This window comes from Phocoena phocoena, chromosome 10 (assembly GCF_963924675.1).
Source record: "Phocoena phocoena chromosome 10, mPhoPho1.1, whole genome shotgun sequence".
Lineage (NCBI taxonomy): Eukaryota > Metazoa > Chordata > Mammalia > Artiodactyla > Phocoenidae > Phocoena > Phocoena phocoena.
Window position 1 is genome coordinate 44,205,300 of NC_089228.1, and position 17,711 is coordinate 44,223,010.

At 44.1% G+C, this 17,711-nt stretch overlaps 1 protein-coding gene across 3 annotated transcripts in view; it reads left to right on the plus strand.

Annotated features, from left to right (window-relative positions):
- The window catches only part of MYRIP (myosin VIIA and Rab interacting protein), a 177,845-nt gene that overhangs the window by 63,889 nt on the left and 96,245 nt on the right, over positions 1-17,711 (plus strand). For 2 of the 3 annotated variants that reach the window (XM_065884663.1, XM_065884664.1), the window contains exon 2: positions 1,372-1,593. In XM_065884663.1, coding sequence (XP_065740735.1) covers positions 1,372-1,593 — 222 coding nt within the window. Of the gene's footprint in view, positions 1-1,371; positions 1,594-17,711 lie in introns of those variants that run through there. The other variant, XM_065884665.1, reaches the window with a different exon arrangement.

Consider the following 17,711-nt stretch of genomic DNA (forward strand, 5'->3'; position numbering starts at 1 on the left):
ATTTGGAAAACACTCTGGTAGTTTCTTAAAAGTTTAAACATTTAGCATTACCATATGTCCCAGTAATTCCACTCCTGGGATTGAAAAGATACGTCCACACAAAAACTTATACATGAATGTCGATAGCAGCATTATTCAAAATAGCCAAAAAAGTAGAAAGAACCCAGATGTCTATCAGTCGATGAATGGATAAATAAAATATGGTACATCTGTAAATGGACTGTTACTTGGCCATAAAAAGGAATGAAATTCTGATACATGCTGTCACATGGATGAACCTTAAACACATATGGTATGATTCCATTTATATTAAATGTCCAAATTCAAAGAAATAGAAAGTAGATTAGTGGTTGGTAGAGGGTGGGAGGAGTAATAAGCAAGATGTAACACTCAGAAGCCATAGAAGAAAAGACTGACTGATTTAACTACAGAAAAATTAAACGCTTCTAAATGATGAAAGACACCAATAAGCAAAGTTGAAAAGACAAGTTCAAAATGAAAGAAAATATTTGCCACATACATCATAGATTCATCTGGGGTGAACTGCACAATCACAAAATGGATACAGAAACAAAAATTATTTTCTGTTATTCTTTGTGGGTGTGCATCTTTGAACAGGAAAAAACAACTCAAATTTGCCAAGGTAGAATAACTTGGTTACTTCCGGTCAGTTGTATCCTGGGTAACTCAGTGTGTTTGGGGTAGATCCTTGCCTCTTAGGGTTTCTCCTTTCCTCCTCAGAGTGTAGAGAAAAGTGCATGCAGTGTTGTGTTTTACATTACTATGACCAGTTGTGTGCCCAGAACATCCACGAGCTCTTTGGAAGAAGGGGGTTAACTTTTATCCAACTCTGAGTCACCAGTGTTTAGGATTAGCCCATCACCCAGAGAATCTTTATTGACTACATTGATTTGAAAGCTTTTAAAATCCCTGGTGCTTCAGTTTCCAGGGATATTAAGGGCCAGGATTGCATTTATCATATTCCCAGCAGGGCTGTTATAAGGATTAATATTTTAACATAAATGATCTCCTGCTCCTTTAAAAAGACATTAATTAAGCTAAAGGATTTCTTTTTAATGTGCTTAGCTTTATAATAATTTGCATTTAAATCTAGTGTCTGAAATATAAGTAATAAGGTTTTGTGCTTTCTTATAGAAAATATGACATATAGAAGAACACAGAATTAATCCACCATTAGGGTTCCTCTCTGGATATTATGTCATGCCATTGATCTTTCTGTGTTTTACAGGAAGATCCTACATGGCAGCTTGCCATATGGGAGGGCCAGGGTGGCGTGCTTTAGGGAGGGAGCCCCCTGACCTGATGTGCTGTTTCTCTTCTCCTCACCCTTTCCCCAACCTGGCTCCCCAGCAAGATGAAGCAGAAGCTGGATGAGGAAGGCAGCAAGTGCAGCATCCTCTCCAAGCACCAGAAGTTCGTGGAGCACTGCTGTATGCGCTGCTGCTCACCCTTCACCTTCCTTGTCAACACCAAACGCCGGTGTGGGGACTGTAAGTTCAACGTCTGCAAGAGCTGCTGCTCCTACCAGAAGCACGAGAAGGTGTGGATCTGCTGCGTCTGCCAGCAGGCAAGGTGAGTGGCCAAGTGCACCCTTAGGGTCTCAGCTAACTGGAGGCACCATCTTTCTTCAAACAGGTGGGGTCGACAGTGATTGATTGATCGGCATTATTTTTTAAGAAAGGGGAGGTTTACTAAGCTGTCTTCTACATTCAGTGTGTCTAATGCAGATAGAACACACCCAAACTTGTTTAATTAAAGTTAGCAGAAAGAGGATGCTGAGGAGAAGCTGGGAATTTCACTGGTTCAATCTTGTATGATGTCTTGTGGGGACATCGCCAGGAGTCTTGGGATTATTATTGTCTGAAATCAAAGAAGATGCAAAAGTTGAATTCATTTCCTGTTTTTCCATATTATTCAAGTCCATCATAAGAACCTGTCCAGGAAAGAAGTCCATGATTCATGGGGCAGGTTTTGCTTCTTGAAATTTCTCTAAGTCTCCGTTTGATAGAGAAGTATGTCTAGGTCAAAGTGTCTCAGATGCATGGCCTGTGGGCTGACAGTCTGTTACATTTTGAAGGATGCCTCAGAAGAGTTTATTTATGTAGTAACAAGCTGTGTAACCTCTCAGCATTGTACTGCCAAATTCATCATGGGAAACATTTAAGGAATATTTTGACTTGAATCAAGTATGGAAAATTTCAGATAAATAACAGATTTTAAAACATGCCCAGTTTCTTGAAACCAACAAAAAAATTAGTTTCCAATAGACGGTTTAGACTAAATACCTGGTGTCTGGCTGGGGGATGGTGTTTGGGGTCACTTTGTGCTGCCATCCACTTTGACCATCAGCTTCTCTGCTCCTTGTGCAGTCTGAAATTCACCTTGGTTTAGAAGTGATTTACTTTAGGATATTACTCTCTGGGATATTCTTTCAGCATATTCATATGCGAGCAACTGGATTTTAAAACACTGTATATGTCAAATTACATGAAGAATACCTGTGTGTGTATTGTGTGAAATCCCAATAAAATAGTGGATAGCAGCTCTGTGAAGTTGCAGAGATGACCGCTTTTCAGACTCATGTTTCACTCCCCACTGCCTATGACATACTTTTCCTTTCCTATGTAAATTAATCCCATTTTTGGTGCATTGGTTTAATTTCTAGCTGTTTATCCAGTAGCTACCATATGCATATGTTTTTGAGATACTATGGAGCCATGAATAATTATAATAATAAAAATTCTTGCTCACAGAAAATTAAGGCACTAGGAATACAGGGTAGACATCCATGTGATAAAATTAACCAATTGTGTCCAAAATAAATGACTATATCAAGCACCCGGGCCTGTCTGTGGTGTGGTTCTACAGGAGGGACTCAGATTAGAATGTAGGCTTCCTTGGGGAGGACACAGGTAATGTCAAGTCACTGTAAAAATGGTGGTAGTCCAAAACTTCAGCTTTCCTCTTTCTCATCACAGTGAAAAAGGGTCTACCTGTCCTAGGGTTCTGGTTGGTTATTTATTATAGTAAAAGCATTTTAAGAATTTTAAATGAAAATTCCCTTGTAATGGTCACTGCTCTAATTATGATCAGATGGTTCGTGCTTCGTCAGTTTGTTTTCTCCGTATGTTTTGCATTAAAACATATTTCTGTTGTCAGTGTTAGTTTAAAATTTTTAGCTTTGGGAGATTAACAAACTTCAGTGAATTTATTATAGGATGAATGATGGATTACTTATTTTAGAAGTTATATATCTAATGGGATACTACAGGATCATTCCCTTTGTCATCTTTTTATTATATAAAAATTTATCTTCTTGACCATTTATTGCATAGATTCAGTCAAACATTATAAATAAGGACTTATACTGGTTGTTTAAGATCTTCTGAGGAAACCGAACTTTCTCAGTGAGCCTAGATGCACACGTCAGTCATCATTTGGTGTCGAACTGATTCAGGAATGGCGTTCCTACTTTCCTTGGAAACAAATTGGCTTCTTAGTTCTTTGCTTCATTATAAAAATTGTTCTCTCTAATTTTGTTGTTTTGTGCTATTACCTTTAACACAGACCAGTTTGGGAGATTGTCTTCGGGGAATGAGAGAGAAAAATTATCCCTGGGACTGAAATCAAAACACATCTCCTGATTATGTCTGTGGCATTGGCTTTGGTTTTTCTGAGACAACTTAAGCCTTCATTTCTTTTCACTTGGAGTCAAATATCCCTTACTTCTACCTGATCACTTATTGCTTAGTGTTCCACACATTCCACAGGATTCATAAATTAGGATGCTGCCCTTTTAGTATAAACTCCACAGTATGTTTTAGAGATATCCTAATGGGTTTGCAATATCCCTGAAGAAGATATGATATTAAAAAATTATCACTATGGGATGAGGACATCCACAGGTTAACAAGTATATGGGGAAATGTCGAACCTCAATAGAAAGCAAGGGAATAGAGATTTATGCTTCAAGTAGCTTTTTTCTCATGAAATTAATGTGTTTTTTTCGGCATTCTCTTCAGTGTTGGCAAGGGTAGATTGAAAAAGGCACTCTCATCCATTGCTGGCAAAGTTGAAATGGGCATAACCTTTTACCAACGTGTATCAAGAGCCATTAGTATGTTCAAGTCCTTTTACCCATTAATTTCATTTTTGAAAACCTACACCTAAAGAGACGATGGAATATTTTTAATACAAAAATAATTCTCAATACAAAAATGAGATATACTGGATTATTTGTAAGTAAAACCCAGAAATAATCTAAATGTCCAACAATAGAACAGAGGAAGTAAGTTAGGATACATTCAACTTGACAGAATATGATGAGACATTTAAAATAATGTGTATATTGTATTAGCATGGGTAAATTCTTATATATTAAAAATTATGTATGCGATGGTTTCTTTGAAGTGTTTTCACTTTTTTGAACAGAGAGCATTCTTCCTAGGTGTACACTTTGTGGAATATTTATGTGGCAAAGGAGCCTGAATGGCAATGGAATTATTTGTGTTGGCAGCACTGTGTGTCAATTTCATGTAGTTCATTTTGGTTAATGAGCTCTTGAGATTTCTTTACACACCATGATGCAACAAGTCAAAGAAAGTTACTGTGTGCTTGGAAAAATCCCATCTTACCCATGGCTGTTCAGTGAAAAAGCTGTACAACTGACAAATCTCTTGACTAGATTGAAGAATTTAAGGGAAAAAAATGGAGGAATGTTGGTGGGAAGTTTCATTTGTGTACTGTGAGAGACAGTCTACCCTTCCAAATTTTAGAATAAATCTCATCTTGGGAAACATCAAAGACACACCGAGCAATATTATTCAAACCAACTGGCTTGAAGTCTTCAAAATATTGATGTCATTAAAGAAAAAGAGACTGAGGAAATGTTTAGATTAAAGAAGACTAACAAGAAACGATACCCAAGTGACATGCCTAATCCTTAATCAACTCTTGAGGTGAGGGGAAATAGCTATGAAGGACATTGGGACAATTGACACCATTTGAATATGGATAATGGTAGAATAGTCTTGTATTAATTTTAAATTTCCTGAAATTGATCACTTTACATAGCTCTATAAGAGAGTGTCCTTGTTCCTGGAAATACACACTGACACACATCATGGTAAATTAAACATTTTTCACTTGTTTCCTCCATAAATGCTTCCTGAGTTCAGCCTACACAGGAGGCCTGTGCTAAAACAATCAACTCTTTATTGCCCATCACTGATTTTCTGGAGAACTGTTTGTTCACGTGTTCACTTGCGATGTTTATCGTATAATTTTTTGACACGAGTTCTTGCTGTGCCTTTTGTTTGTAATGTTCCTTTTCTCCTTTCTTCCTTGAAGCCTCCTTGCATAAATTTCAGGACAGTTACTATGGGGAAGGGGCCAGCCTGAAATTTTGATCTTTTTAAAATTTTTTTATTCTTTTTTTTTTTTTTTTAATTCTTCTCTTTTTTTTTGGCCGCACCTAGCAGTTTGCAGGATCTCAGTGCCCCAACCAGGAACTGAACTCCAGCCACGGCAGTGAAAGTGCTAAAGCCTAACCAGAAATTTTGATCTTTTTGAAATTTCTCTGATAAGCAAAGGCACTGGTTTTCTCCTTTAGCAAGTGCCCAGGCCTACGTTAATGGCCAAGGTTAAAGAGTCAAACAGATTTCAGTACTGCTCATGGCAGCTTCCATAGTAACTGGAGATGAATCTGTGTGTGAGCAGCTGTGAGTGAAGAGTGCTCTGCTGGAGACTCTGAAGTCCCCGTGCGGGCCCCGTGGTTAGAGCAACAGAAGGACAGGTGTCCCAGAGGAAGGGATGCCTGAGTTGGGCTTTCATGAGGTAGGTGTTCAGCAGGGGAGGACAGGAGGCAAAGGCAGGCTGGACAAAGGAAGGGGGAGCAATGGGCAGACTGGAAAGCTCGGGCAAGGTAGGGCTGAATCTAGGCTGCGGGCGGCAGAGAGTAGATTTCCAGAAAAGAATGCTAATTAGATGCCAACACTCTCCACTTTATGGTCCTGCAAGGTGGATGGCACCCCCTGTTATAGTTGTAGACGCTGAGCTCACTGAGGCATATTACTGTTCCAAGTAAGGGTGGGAGCAGGATGCAAACCCAAATGTTTGCCTCCAGACTCCAGGGTGTGCATTCTCAACAGGACTAAATGCCCCCCCAACCAGGCCAAACTTGGTCTTTGGAGGGAAGAGGGAATCTTGCTCTTTTTATGCATAAAGCACAGATATACATACAGTATATACACAAGCCTAGGATAAGCCTTGCGGTTAAAAATTTGAAGTTCCCTCAGAAAGGTCCACAGAACATCAATTTAAGAAATGAAAAGAAGGATTTGATATCCCAGTATAAGAGGGGGATAGCCGGCAAAGAACATCCATTTCACTTTATAGAAACCTTACAAGATGTAAATCCTTAGAAAGGTCCTAGAGAAATAAACCTTAATTTGGAAAGGGAGTATTCAGCATGAAGACAAATAAGTTTAGCAGGAACTATTATAGAAGATGATGCTGTATCCATTTCTTTCTCTTTTTTTTTTTTTCTGTATTCATTTCTTAAGACTACAAACGGCTCTTAAAATCAAGACCAAAATCTACTGCTGCTAGGCTTTTCTGGTGGCACAGTGGTTGAGAATCTGACTGCTAATGCAGGGGACACGGGTTTCGAGCCCTGGTCTGGGAGGACCCCACATGCCACGGAGCAATTGGGCCCGTGAGCCACAAGTACTGAGCCTGCGCGTCTGGAGCCTGTGCTCCCCAACAAGAGAGGCCGCGATAGTGAGAGGCCCGCGCACCGCGATGAAGAGTAGCCCCCACTTGCCACAACTAGAGAAAGCCCTCGCACAGAAACGAAGACCCAACACAGCAAAAATAAATAAATTAATTAAAAAAAAAAAAGAATAAGGTGTTAAAAAAAAAAAATCTACTGCTGCTAAATTTCTTGAGTTCTCATTCGAGAGCAGGAACAAGTGGCCTAAAGAAGGCAAACTGATTCAGCATCACCTGATGGGAGGGCCAACGCATTTACCATATAAATGGGCTACTTCAGCCTGGGCTGTGTAAGCTGTACTGTCAGAAGTATTCCTAGGAATCCTGCCTAAGGTGTGAATTGCTCTCAGAATCACCATAAAAGCATCAGAGAACATTATGGCTTCTGCAATTCAAAGGCAGCCCTGTCAGGGGAGTATTTATGAATTTGTTGGTAAGGAAAGAACTGAAAAGGCTTATAGTCTACACTAGTATAAGTGAATATATGAGATAATTAAGAAAAGAATATTTCATTTTTTTCTAAATAACTGACCCAGGGACCCCCCAACTCCCCAGTCAAGTAGCTTCCAGAGCCTCATTCAAATTAAACCACACGAAGACACCTGCATTTTCTGGGACTGTGTGTCCTTCAGATGATTTGTTTAACCTCTAAAATGAGACTCTTCAAGAGACATCTAGGAATGGCCTTGTAAACTCAGGAAGTGTAATGAATTCCAAATAAGCTGAATAACTTTTGTCAGCTGTGCCTTTCAGGTACAATCATAAAGCACTAAAAATTTTTTATTGCTTCTAATCAATTTAGCTTATATCTCTAACTTTTGGGAAAATAATACACCATTCAGTAGGTAGGCTATGTCATGTCACTGTGTGTTATCAGATAGAATGAAAAAGAAGAAACTGTCAATACACGCAACGCTATGGATGAACACCATGGATGTTAAGCCAAAGAAGACAGATACAGATGGCACATACTGTATGATTCCATTGATGTAGAGTTCTGAAATGGTCAAACTGATTTATGATGAGAGAAACCAGAATAGTGATGGCCCTTGGGAGTAAAAGGGGCTACTGAATGGGAGGGGACCCAGCAAGCCTCCTGGAGTGATTAGAATGTTCTATACATTGACTTAAGTGGTGATCTTACGTGTGTGCACATATGTAAACATTCACTGTGACACTTAAGATTAGTGCACTTTACTATAGGTAAGCAATACTGCCATAAAATAATTTTTAAAAATTTACTGGCACATTTACACTGGCTCTTCCACTTAACAGCTATGTGGCTACTGGCCAGTTGCTAACCATCTCTGAGCATCATTTTCCTCATCTGAAAAATGCGAATTCATGACACTGGGCTTAGAAGGTTGCTAAAGGATTAGAGAAGGATGATTTGTGCCCACCATGGTGTCTGTCCCATGGTTAGAAGGCTCTGCTGATAAGAACTTTAATTTCTTTTACTATAACGAAGTGCGGCCCACAGCCCCTGGCTCTGATGGCTCCAGCTCTGATGGCACAGCTGGGAAGCCATGCCAAGTCCCTGCAGTTATGCCAGAGGATGGCACCTCCTGTGACAAGGACATCATTTCTAATCACACTCATAAAAGTATTCCAGCTACACTTTTTATTGCAGTAGAGGATTTTTTTAAGCATGAGCGGAGAAAATTAGAAGCTGCTCCAGGGAAATAAAAACCAAATAAATTCACTGGCTGATTTTGAGGAGAAAAGGTCATTCTCTGAGAATAATGCCAGAATATGTCCTTGAAACCCTGAAAAATAAACACGCAACTTGGAAAACCAAAATAAACACACAACTTGGAAAAATAAACACACAACTTGGAAAACCAAAGACATTCAGATCCATAGCAAGATACATAATAATTAAACTTTTAAAAACTAAAGAAAAAATTAAAAATCTTGAAAGCAGCCAGAAATAAACAATATATTTCTTATAAGGGAAGATCAATTCAGGTGACGACAGATTTCTCAACTGAAACTACGGAGGTCAGAAAACTTAAAACTAAAGATATAAAGGGTGCAATCAAAGCAGGATGTCCACAATGACCCAGGAGGAATGGATTATGGTTCCCTAGTGAGCTGAAAAGCAAGTTAAACAGCTTGCTTTTCACTGCGTGGAGGCTGCCTTTGGAGGGATGAGACCTCTGTGGCTGTGGGGATTTCATGCCTTGGGCAGGCCCTCTCCAGCACAGGAGCGGGCTATAGCTCAACCCATAGCAGTGTCCTGCTTGCCAGGGGCTGGGACGGGAGAATGAGTTGCAGGGCCCCTCCAGAGGGTCACCAGGGCAGGTCCTGCTGCTTTGTGGGCCAGGGGCTGGGAGATGGCAGTGGGAATTGGCTCCCCTGGCCATCCAGAGGCCTGTCCCCTGGTTTACACTCAGGACCTCTGGTGTTGTGGAAAGAATGCCAGCTATCATACACACCTGGCTGAAACCCTGGCCTGGCCCCATACTAGCTCTCTGTTCCCAAGTCTACTATCCATCAAATAGAGCTTTTGCTGGTTTAGGGTAGTGCTGGGAGTAATTACCGAGGCAGCCCTGTGCCTACTGCAGTGGACCTCCAGTGACTGTTCTCAAAGCCAGGTTCAGAGAAGTGATGTGGACAGTTGTGGCCTCTGGGAGCCTCAATCCAGAAGGAAGAGTGTAGCAGCAAGGGAATCTTATTGTGGGCACTGAGGCCGGTTGGCATTCAGGGCTCTAGGGTGGGACAACGGGGGCCAGCCCACACCCTGAGTCCAGGATGAAAACTGGGGGCTGTTAGGGAATTCATAAGGTGCCACAAAGCATAATCAACGAACTCCCCTCATACCACTGCTACATGGATGAAAACAGTGACTAGTGCTGGACATGCACAGACATGACCATGGGGAGAAGGTCCACAGGAGGGTAGCAGGGCAAGTGACCCAGTGTGGCTGTGACAGAGGGGTGATGTGGCTGAGTTGGTTTGGGTTCTGATGCTGGCCCTGCCCGCCTGTGGGCAAGGATCCAAAGCCTCGCTTTCCTCCTGGTCCAGATGAGTGTAACACAGTGCCAGCCTCACAGCGTTGTGGACTAGACTCATTGAAAGGGGTCTGCCAGGGCTCAGCCCAGCAGCCGGCCCGTAATAAGTACCAATAGATGTTAGCTATTATTATGGTTGTTATTGTTGCCATCACTGGGGAGTAAGCCAGGCAAGTAGATCATAGAACTGAGAGTACAAACTGAAACATCTGCTTCAAGAAGGGAGGGTGTCGTGACATGCTAGATTTTGGTTCTGTTGCAGAGAACATTTGTCCAGCATGAATGTGTCAGGTTAAAAGGATGAGGTGAGAAAGCTGGCCTGGAGTCAGTGGTATCCTGGTGAATTTTTTTTTTTTTTTTTTTGCGGTACGTGGGCCTCTCACTATTGTGGCCTCTCCCGTTGCTGAGCACAGGCTCCGGACACGCAGGCTCAGCGGCCACGGCTCATGGGCCCAGCCGCTTCGCGGTATGTGGGATCTTCCCGGACCGGGGTACGAACCCATGTCCTCGGCATCGGCAAGCGGACTCTCAACCACTGCGCCACCAGGGAAGCCCTCCTGGTGAATTTTTGACAACCGGCTCTCCAGGGATAAAGAAGGCTTGATTTGTAGTATTTGCCAATTTCCATAGTGTAAATACTCCCACCATATACGTTTTCGAGCTATCGACGTATTATCACTGAGTTGGCGAGAGGCGCTCACAGTCAGCTCCCCGCAGCTGGAACAAGCCTGCCCAGCATAGCAGTGGCTTGAGTGGAAAAGGGTGTCTCCAAGAACAACAGGAAGAGGTCCCTGCCCTGCAAGAGCTCAGAGTCTAATATGGAAGACAGGAAAGTCCCAACCGTAACCATACGGAGATGGCATAAGTGCTGGGAGAGCACCGAGAGGCGGTGCAAAGGCCCTGACGGGTGAGCCAGAAGACCTGAAAGCATCCTGTGTCTGAGAGCATCTTAATGCCTGAAACTCAGGTCTAGGTCATTAAGAAGGATGCAGCCAGACCTTATTAAATTGAAGAAGCATTTTTTGGTTGCATTATGTTGTTTTAACCTCTCAGCCACCCATGAGATACGTGGAGCCAGTATTCCAATTTTGTAGCTGAAAAAAATTGATGTTTGCAGAAGTTGTTACAACGTTGTCCTTTTTCATTGGGAGCCCTCAAAAGCCATCTTTGAGCTTAGTAGCTTTCCATGCAGGTTCTTAAGACTCGGAGATGCTTCTGGGCCTGAGACTGAGATGTATTCATGTAGCAGGAAAATTTTGGTCCTAGATATATTTGGAGTATGCCACAATGCTAGAAGTGGCCATTAGATTTGTCTGCAGCTCAAAAAAATCAACCCTAACAAGGGCCCAAAACAAATAAACAAAGCTAAAAGGGGACATGGAAGTTAGAATTTTTATGAGAGTCTCAGGAATGTCATCATCATCATAAAGCTTTTATACATTAGTTCCAAAGAACATGCTCCTCTTTGTTGGATGTTTCTGGGCTTATTGTATTACAAGGGCCTTGGCAATGTTTATGCAGAATTGTATTTGCTTCGCTAAAAACCACTTTCTGTCAATTTCTGTTTTCTTCTCTAAAATTATATACAGGATCTTCAGGCCAAGGTGTATGTGGATGTGTGAGAGCCTGTGAGTTTGTTTCAGTGGGACAAAGTCAAGGAAGGTCACTTCTGAGACCATGTGCACCTCTAATAATAATGTAAAAGTGCTTCTCTCCATCCTTTGATTTTTGACCTTGGGACAATCTCTTTCTCAAGGGTTTACTAAAAAGTGCCTCATGTGGTGTTACTGGATGCTGAAAAACACACCATGAATACTTGTTGCATTCAAAATTTCATCAAGAAAAATCAATATACTCAGCTTTATTTCTAATCAGACTGTTTTCTTGCTTGGTAAGCTTTGAGAACTTGTGCCAAATCCCTGACCTTTCTGGGCCCCTCCTGAGAGATTGACAGTTGACAGTGATTAGGGACCCCTGTGACACATTCCTCAAAGAGCCTAAGGGCTAGCCAGTGAGGAGCTGGCCCAATGCTCAGTGCTGAAATTTGCTGATGTCATGAAGGGCGGTGATTGTGTTCAGACAGCATCATGATCTTGGCCTTAGAGGGCAGTGTAACTCCCCAAGATGGTTGGGAAAAAGGGGAGTCTGCCTTTGCATATGACCTGTCCCCACCTGGTGTGGGGCATGAGGCTGAAGGCAGTGGAGAGAGTCCGCTCTCCTTGTAGACCAGCCAGAATTGTCCTGTCACCATTTCTGCTGGTTTCCAGTCTCCAAGAGCAAGTCACCTATAAGTATTACAGGATAAGGTTTCAAGTTTAGGAAATGAAAACCTAACTCAGCTGACCAGCTTCATTCATTTTTAACTCATCATCTGTCAAACCTGCTGGCTTATGCACTTCCCTGCCTAGAGCCATTTCAGAAATGTCCTTCAGAAATAAAAGGCCACAAGGTGACATCATATGTGGCACAGGTACCTATGACTTTCATTTCTCAGTGGCAGTGTTCCACCTCCATTGGTGTAGGCTTCCTGTCTGATGTCTGTGGAGGACGTGCCATGTTGAGTTGCATTCTAGCGTGGTGGGTCTGTGGAGGCTTCAGTAGGTGCCACACAAATGCTCAGACACTCGGGTGGAGCAGAGGTGAGCCTTCAGGAAGCAGTGAAGAGGATTCATCTTCTTCCTTTTGGTTGTGGTTTCCCAGGCGTGAACTTCAGGTAAGCTAGTGTGCTCCCAAGTAAGCTGGTACACATTGCACCTCCCCCAGGGAACGGGTGGTTCTTAGTAGGAGCTGATCCAGCCAAAGTTTCTCTCTGTGTTCACCTCTCCTTTGTGGCTCTGGAGCCTTCATCCAGGTCTTGGTGAGGCCCTCTGGCCTGGTCTCCCCGGGATCTCCCCAACTGGGCCAATGAAGGGGGCTGCCACCAACGGAGAGACCAGGTTAGAGGAGGGTCTGGCTGTTAGGGTGAGACCCCAGAGTTTAGGCTTCCTGATCCAGATCCAGATGCTCCATCCTCGTGAAACCTTTCCTTCTGGTGCCAGCCACTTTTTAAAATTAAAGAATATAGTGTTTCTCTGCATCCGTGGTTTTAATGGCCATGTGACAAATCAAGGACCACCCAGACCTCCCCGTGTTTGATTTACATCACTAGGAGCATATTTTAGCAGACAATCACTAAATATATTCTTAGTGAGCTTGTATTTTCTCTAAAATAGACAAGGATGGTTTAATGAGTATTAGCATCATGGCATGGGGCATTTTGCTTGTCACTTCTAATTCTCACATCTAATAACATGCTTGATCTACAAATTAGACTGCAGGATTCTTAGTGGCATCAAGGACTGAGTAGAGGAAGGGGAGTTTAAACAAGATAAAGGCTCTGTGTTAATTGTTTCTACTCTTCCCAGAACCACCCAGAAGGAAGATTTCATGCTAACATTGGCCAGGGAAGTCTGCACCTTCCACTCTCACCCTGGTAATGGTGCCAAGGATTGAACTTGCCTGGAAAGAGATGGCATTGCAAAGAGACACATTAAGATGCATTTCAGAAGCTATAAATGGCTCATCTGAGGCTCTGTAAGCCTTGCAGTAGACTCTGTTCTTGCTGTGTCTTTTGTGCCCTGTGTGTTTAGATTCCCATTCCCCGACCTGCTTGTCTGTGCTGTTCTGAGGACGTGGCTATTACCACTATGAGACTGCAAAGGGGGGTTTTGAAACTGCCACTAACTCTTTTGTTGTTGTTGTTTATTTATTTATTTTTATTGAACTATAATTGATTTACAATATTGTGTTAGTTTCAGGTGTACAGCAAAGTGATTCAGTTATATATCTTTTTTCTAGATTCTTTCCCATTATAGGTTATTACAAGATACTGAATATAGTTACCTGTGCTATACATTAAGTCCTTGTTGTTTGTCTATTTTGTATATAGTGTGTATATCTACTAATCCCAAACTCCTATTTTATCCTTCCCCCCTCTTTCCCCTTTGGTAACCATAACTTTGTTTTCTATGTCTGTGAGTCTGTTTCTGTATTATAAATAAGTTCACTTGTATCAGATTTTAGATTCCACGTATAAGTGATAAATGATATTTGTCTTTGTCTGACTTACTTCACTTAGTATGATAATCCCTAGGTCCATCCCATCCCTGTTACTGCAAATGGAAACTACCACTAACTCTTTATTTTTTTTGGCTGCACCATGTGGCTTGCAGGATCTTAGTTCCCTGACCAGGGATTGAAGCCTGACTCTCAGTAGTGAAAGCACCAAGTCTTAACCACTGGACCGCCAGGGAAGTCGCTGCCACTAACTCTTGATTCAGAGACCCTGCCTGGGGTCTTTGCTACCTGTCCGTGGTCAATACCCCAAAGCCCCCAAAGATGTCCTCCCCTCCTAGATGCTCTGTACCCCTCCTGGGCTCTCTCTCTTTTTCCCCTTGATCACAGCCAGCTGCCAGGAAAGGCTGTGAAAGGCATTCACCATGTGCCATATGGGGTGGGCATGTCTCCCCAAACCCCTCTCCCAGTGGAATTTTATTTACACAGGCAAGTCCTTATGGCCGCTCAGGGTATTCTACTCTGGGATGCTTTCAGCGGTGCCTGGGGCTGCCTTGGGGCTGTCTTGTCACATGTGGCCCACACTAGTCATCCAGAACCCCAAGAAGGACTGGAAAAGTGAAGTGAAAGTCACAGTCCGCTTCCTGAGAGGGAGGCATGTTGTCTGTGTTAACTCCCCAAATCCCCAGAAAGCCTGCAAGGCAGGAATTAGCCTCGATTTACAGGGTAGGAGATGGGCTCAGAGACCTGCTCAAAGTCATGTGGCTGACAAGGCACTGAGCCTGGACTGGGAACCCAGCTTATTTGATGTTGAAATCCAGCATCTTTCCACTGTCCCATTCCGCTTACTTGGGAGCAGAGGCCACCACCGCCAGCTCCCAGAGACAACGCTGGCTCACATGCTCCCCACCCCCCGGAAGTTTAGTCTGCTAATGGGCTTCATGTCTCAGGAGGTCCAGGCCCCTTGGTGCATCACAGCTTTGTAGTCAGTGACCACACCCACCCCTGGAATGGAGGCCTGGGCCTGGTCCCTCTGGCCCTCTGAGAGGACAGTGGAAGCAAGTCTGTAGTTCCTCACCAGCAGCTCCTGCCCAGCATGGGGATAACCCTGCACCATCACCGCTGCTGCCGCCCTTGTTCACGGCATTGCCCCAACAGAGGTGAGATGCCCCGCTTATCACAGTTCGCTTCTCTCTTAATTTCTATTCTCAACTTGGCCATAACAGCATTGCAGTTGAACGCAAAACCAGTGACAACAATTTGCTTCAAACTCTTAATTATCCAGAGGCAACCCGTCCATGTTTTCTTTGGCTCTTAAAATAAAGACAAAACTCAACATCCCACAAAGGCCCACAGGGTCGGTCCCACCTGCTCTTCCAGCTCCCTCCTTCCTTTCCCCCCTGCCTTCATAATGGGGGTCTCTCTCCACCTGGAATCCTGCCCCCTGCCTCCCTCTTCACAAGTTCAAATCTTATTCTGCTTCCAGACCTCCCCTCCATGGTCACAGATTGTCATCAAGCAAGTTTGTGTTTGTTGATACTCCTCTCCCACCCCAGTCCCTCCCTGTCCCACTCACTCATGATCCAGGCTCTTGTTCTGATGCTTACCCCACTGGAGTATAAGCTCCCTCTCTGTTTTGCATACCATATTGTTCACAGTTTCTGGCACATAACAGGTGCTCAGCAAATATGTCTCGAGTGGCTGATTAAATGTTTAATTCTTACAACAAAACTATGAGATAAGACTCCCCCTTTTGCAGGTGAATAAATGAAGACTCGGAGAGGTTGTGTTGGCATCAAAGGCTTGGTCCTTCTGTTTCTAAAGCTGGTGTTTGTTACCCAGTGACAACCCTATGTCCTCACTCCTCCGTCCCCCACTGGCCTTCCCGTCTGGGCTCTGGATTAAGACTGTCAGCTCCTCTCCTCTGTAGCACATGGACATCTGTCGCTGAGGTGTTGGCTCCTCATTCAGACATCTGCCTTCTCTGGTGACTGGGAGACCCCAGGGACAGAAGCCTTGTGTTTAATCACCTCCTCCCCCAGCACCTGTCACTGTACCTGCCCAGTACATTGTTGGTTCTCAGTAGGGGTTTGGGAATCCCATTTACCACTGTTTCAGCCAGGCTTTCATGGATCACCAGGGATAGAAAACCCAACCCAACTTGACTTAAAGAAAAGGGAACCTATTAGCTATGTAATGAAAAATGTTCAAGAGTAGTGTGGCTTCAGGTACTGCTGGATCCAGAGTTTAAACTTTACCTTCAGGACTCAGTTTCTTTCCTTTCCATTGCTTTCTGCTGGTGGGCTGCAGTTTCAAACTTCTCACAATAGCAGGATGCCGGCCAGAACTGTAACCTCTCCCTTCTCTCAACCACACATCCTTAAAAACCACCCCACTTGCAAGGGTTGAACAGAGTCCTAGGCATGGCTCGCACTGGCGTGATTTGGGTTCATCTGTCCGTCCCCGATCTAATCACTGTGGCTGGGAGGAGGGGAAGACACCTGATTAGAGCCAGACCCACTCTTGGAGCCTGGGAGTGGGGAGAGGTGTTTCCCCAAATATTTGGGGTACTGTTTTGTCAGGAAGAGGATGAATGGGTGCCAGACTCTGAGAGGAAGATTTCCACTACAAGCTCCTTTTACAATTTCCCAAACTGACCTCACACCTCCTCCAAACTGGAGTGGTCCAGCGCTGTCACCGTCCCTCACAAGGATAGAGCCTGATTCCTCCTCCCTCACACCCCTTCTGGGATGACTTCCTCAGGCCTAGAGCTGTAAACAGACCCTGGCATCCTCCCTCCCTGAGCAGGGAGGATGAATCAGCTTCCAGCTGCTGCCCACACAAGCTGTGCTGCTCTGAGGAACCCCAGCTCCCAAGTGGGGATGATTTCCTCCAGCACAGAGCCAGGCTTTCAGATACCCAGAGCCAGAAATCAGGTCCTGCCAGAGGGGCAGGACCTTGGGGGGCCTCCTGATCCTGCATCCTCAGACTGAGAGAATCCAGCCTTGCTTTAGAGCCAGTGAGAGGAGAAAATTCCCCAAAGCCCCTGGCAGAGCTTCTCCAGGAAACTTGGGAAGGCTTTTGAGAACTGTGTAGGCAGGGGCTGTGTGTACAGTCCAGCCACTGGTCACAGCTGCCACGCGCACACACACACACACACACACACACACACCACATACCCTCTCTGCCTCCCTCTCTTCCTTGCTCTCTACCTCTCCCTGTTCCCTTTTTCCCTCACACACTCACAATACGCTCTCGAATTCTCCACAGTCCCTCCTCCCCTTTCCCCTGCCCTCTTCTCTCCCCACCTTCCTTCTCTCACACATAGAAGCATAGAAGCGATATCCACAGTGTCTCTCTCTGGTTCTCTCACATGTACACTCTCGCCCGTTTCTCTCACACACATAGAGGCTGTACAACACAACACTTCACCCCTCTCCCTCTTCCCCAGTCCTCCAACACACACACACACACACACACACAAACACACACACACACACACACACAAACTCCAACCCTGGACAACATCTGTGACCACTGACCCTTCAAAGGCTGGCCTCCACAGGTTATCTGGGGTCATTCCACCTCTGGATACACCCCAGATGGCAGTCAATCCCTCAACGTATGTTCCACCTTTGAAGGTTGGGTTCATGGAGTGCCTCAGGTAAGAAAACTAATGTCAGAGAAGGGAAGTGATCTGAGCCTAGGGACACAGCCACTGTGTGACAGAGGTGGGCAGGGAACCCAGCTCTCTGGAGCTCTAGGCTAGTATCTTTCCATGTCTCTCCTCTGACATAAAGTGCATCTCCCAGGACTGAATCCTCACATGGAATAAGGGAGGTCCTGTGAGGA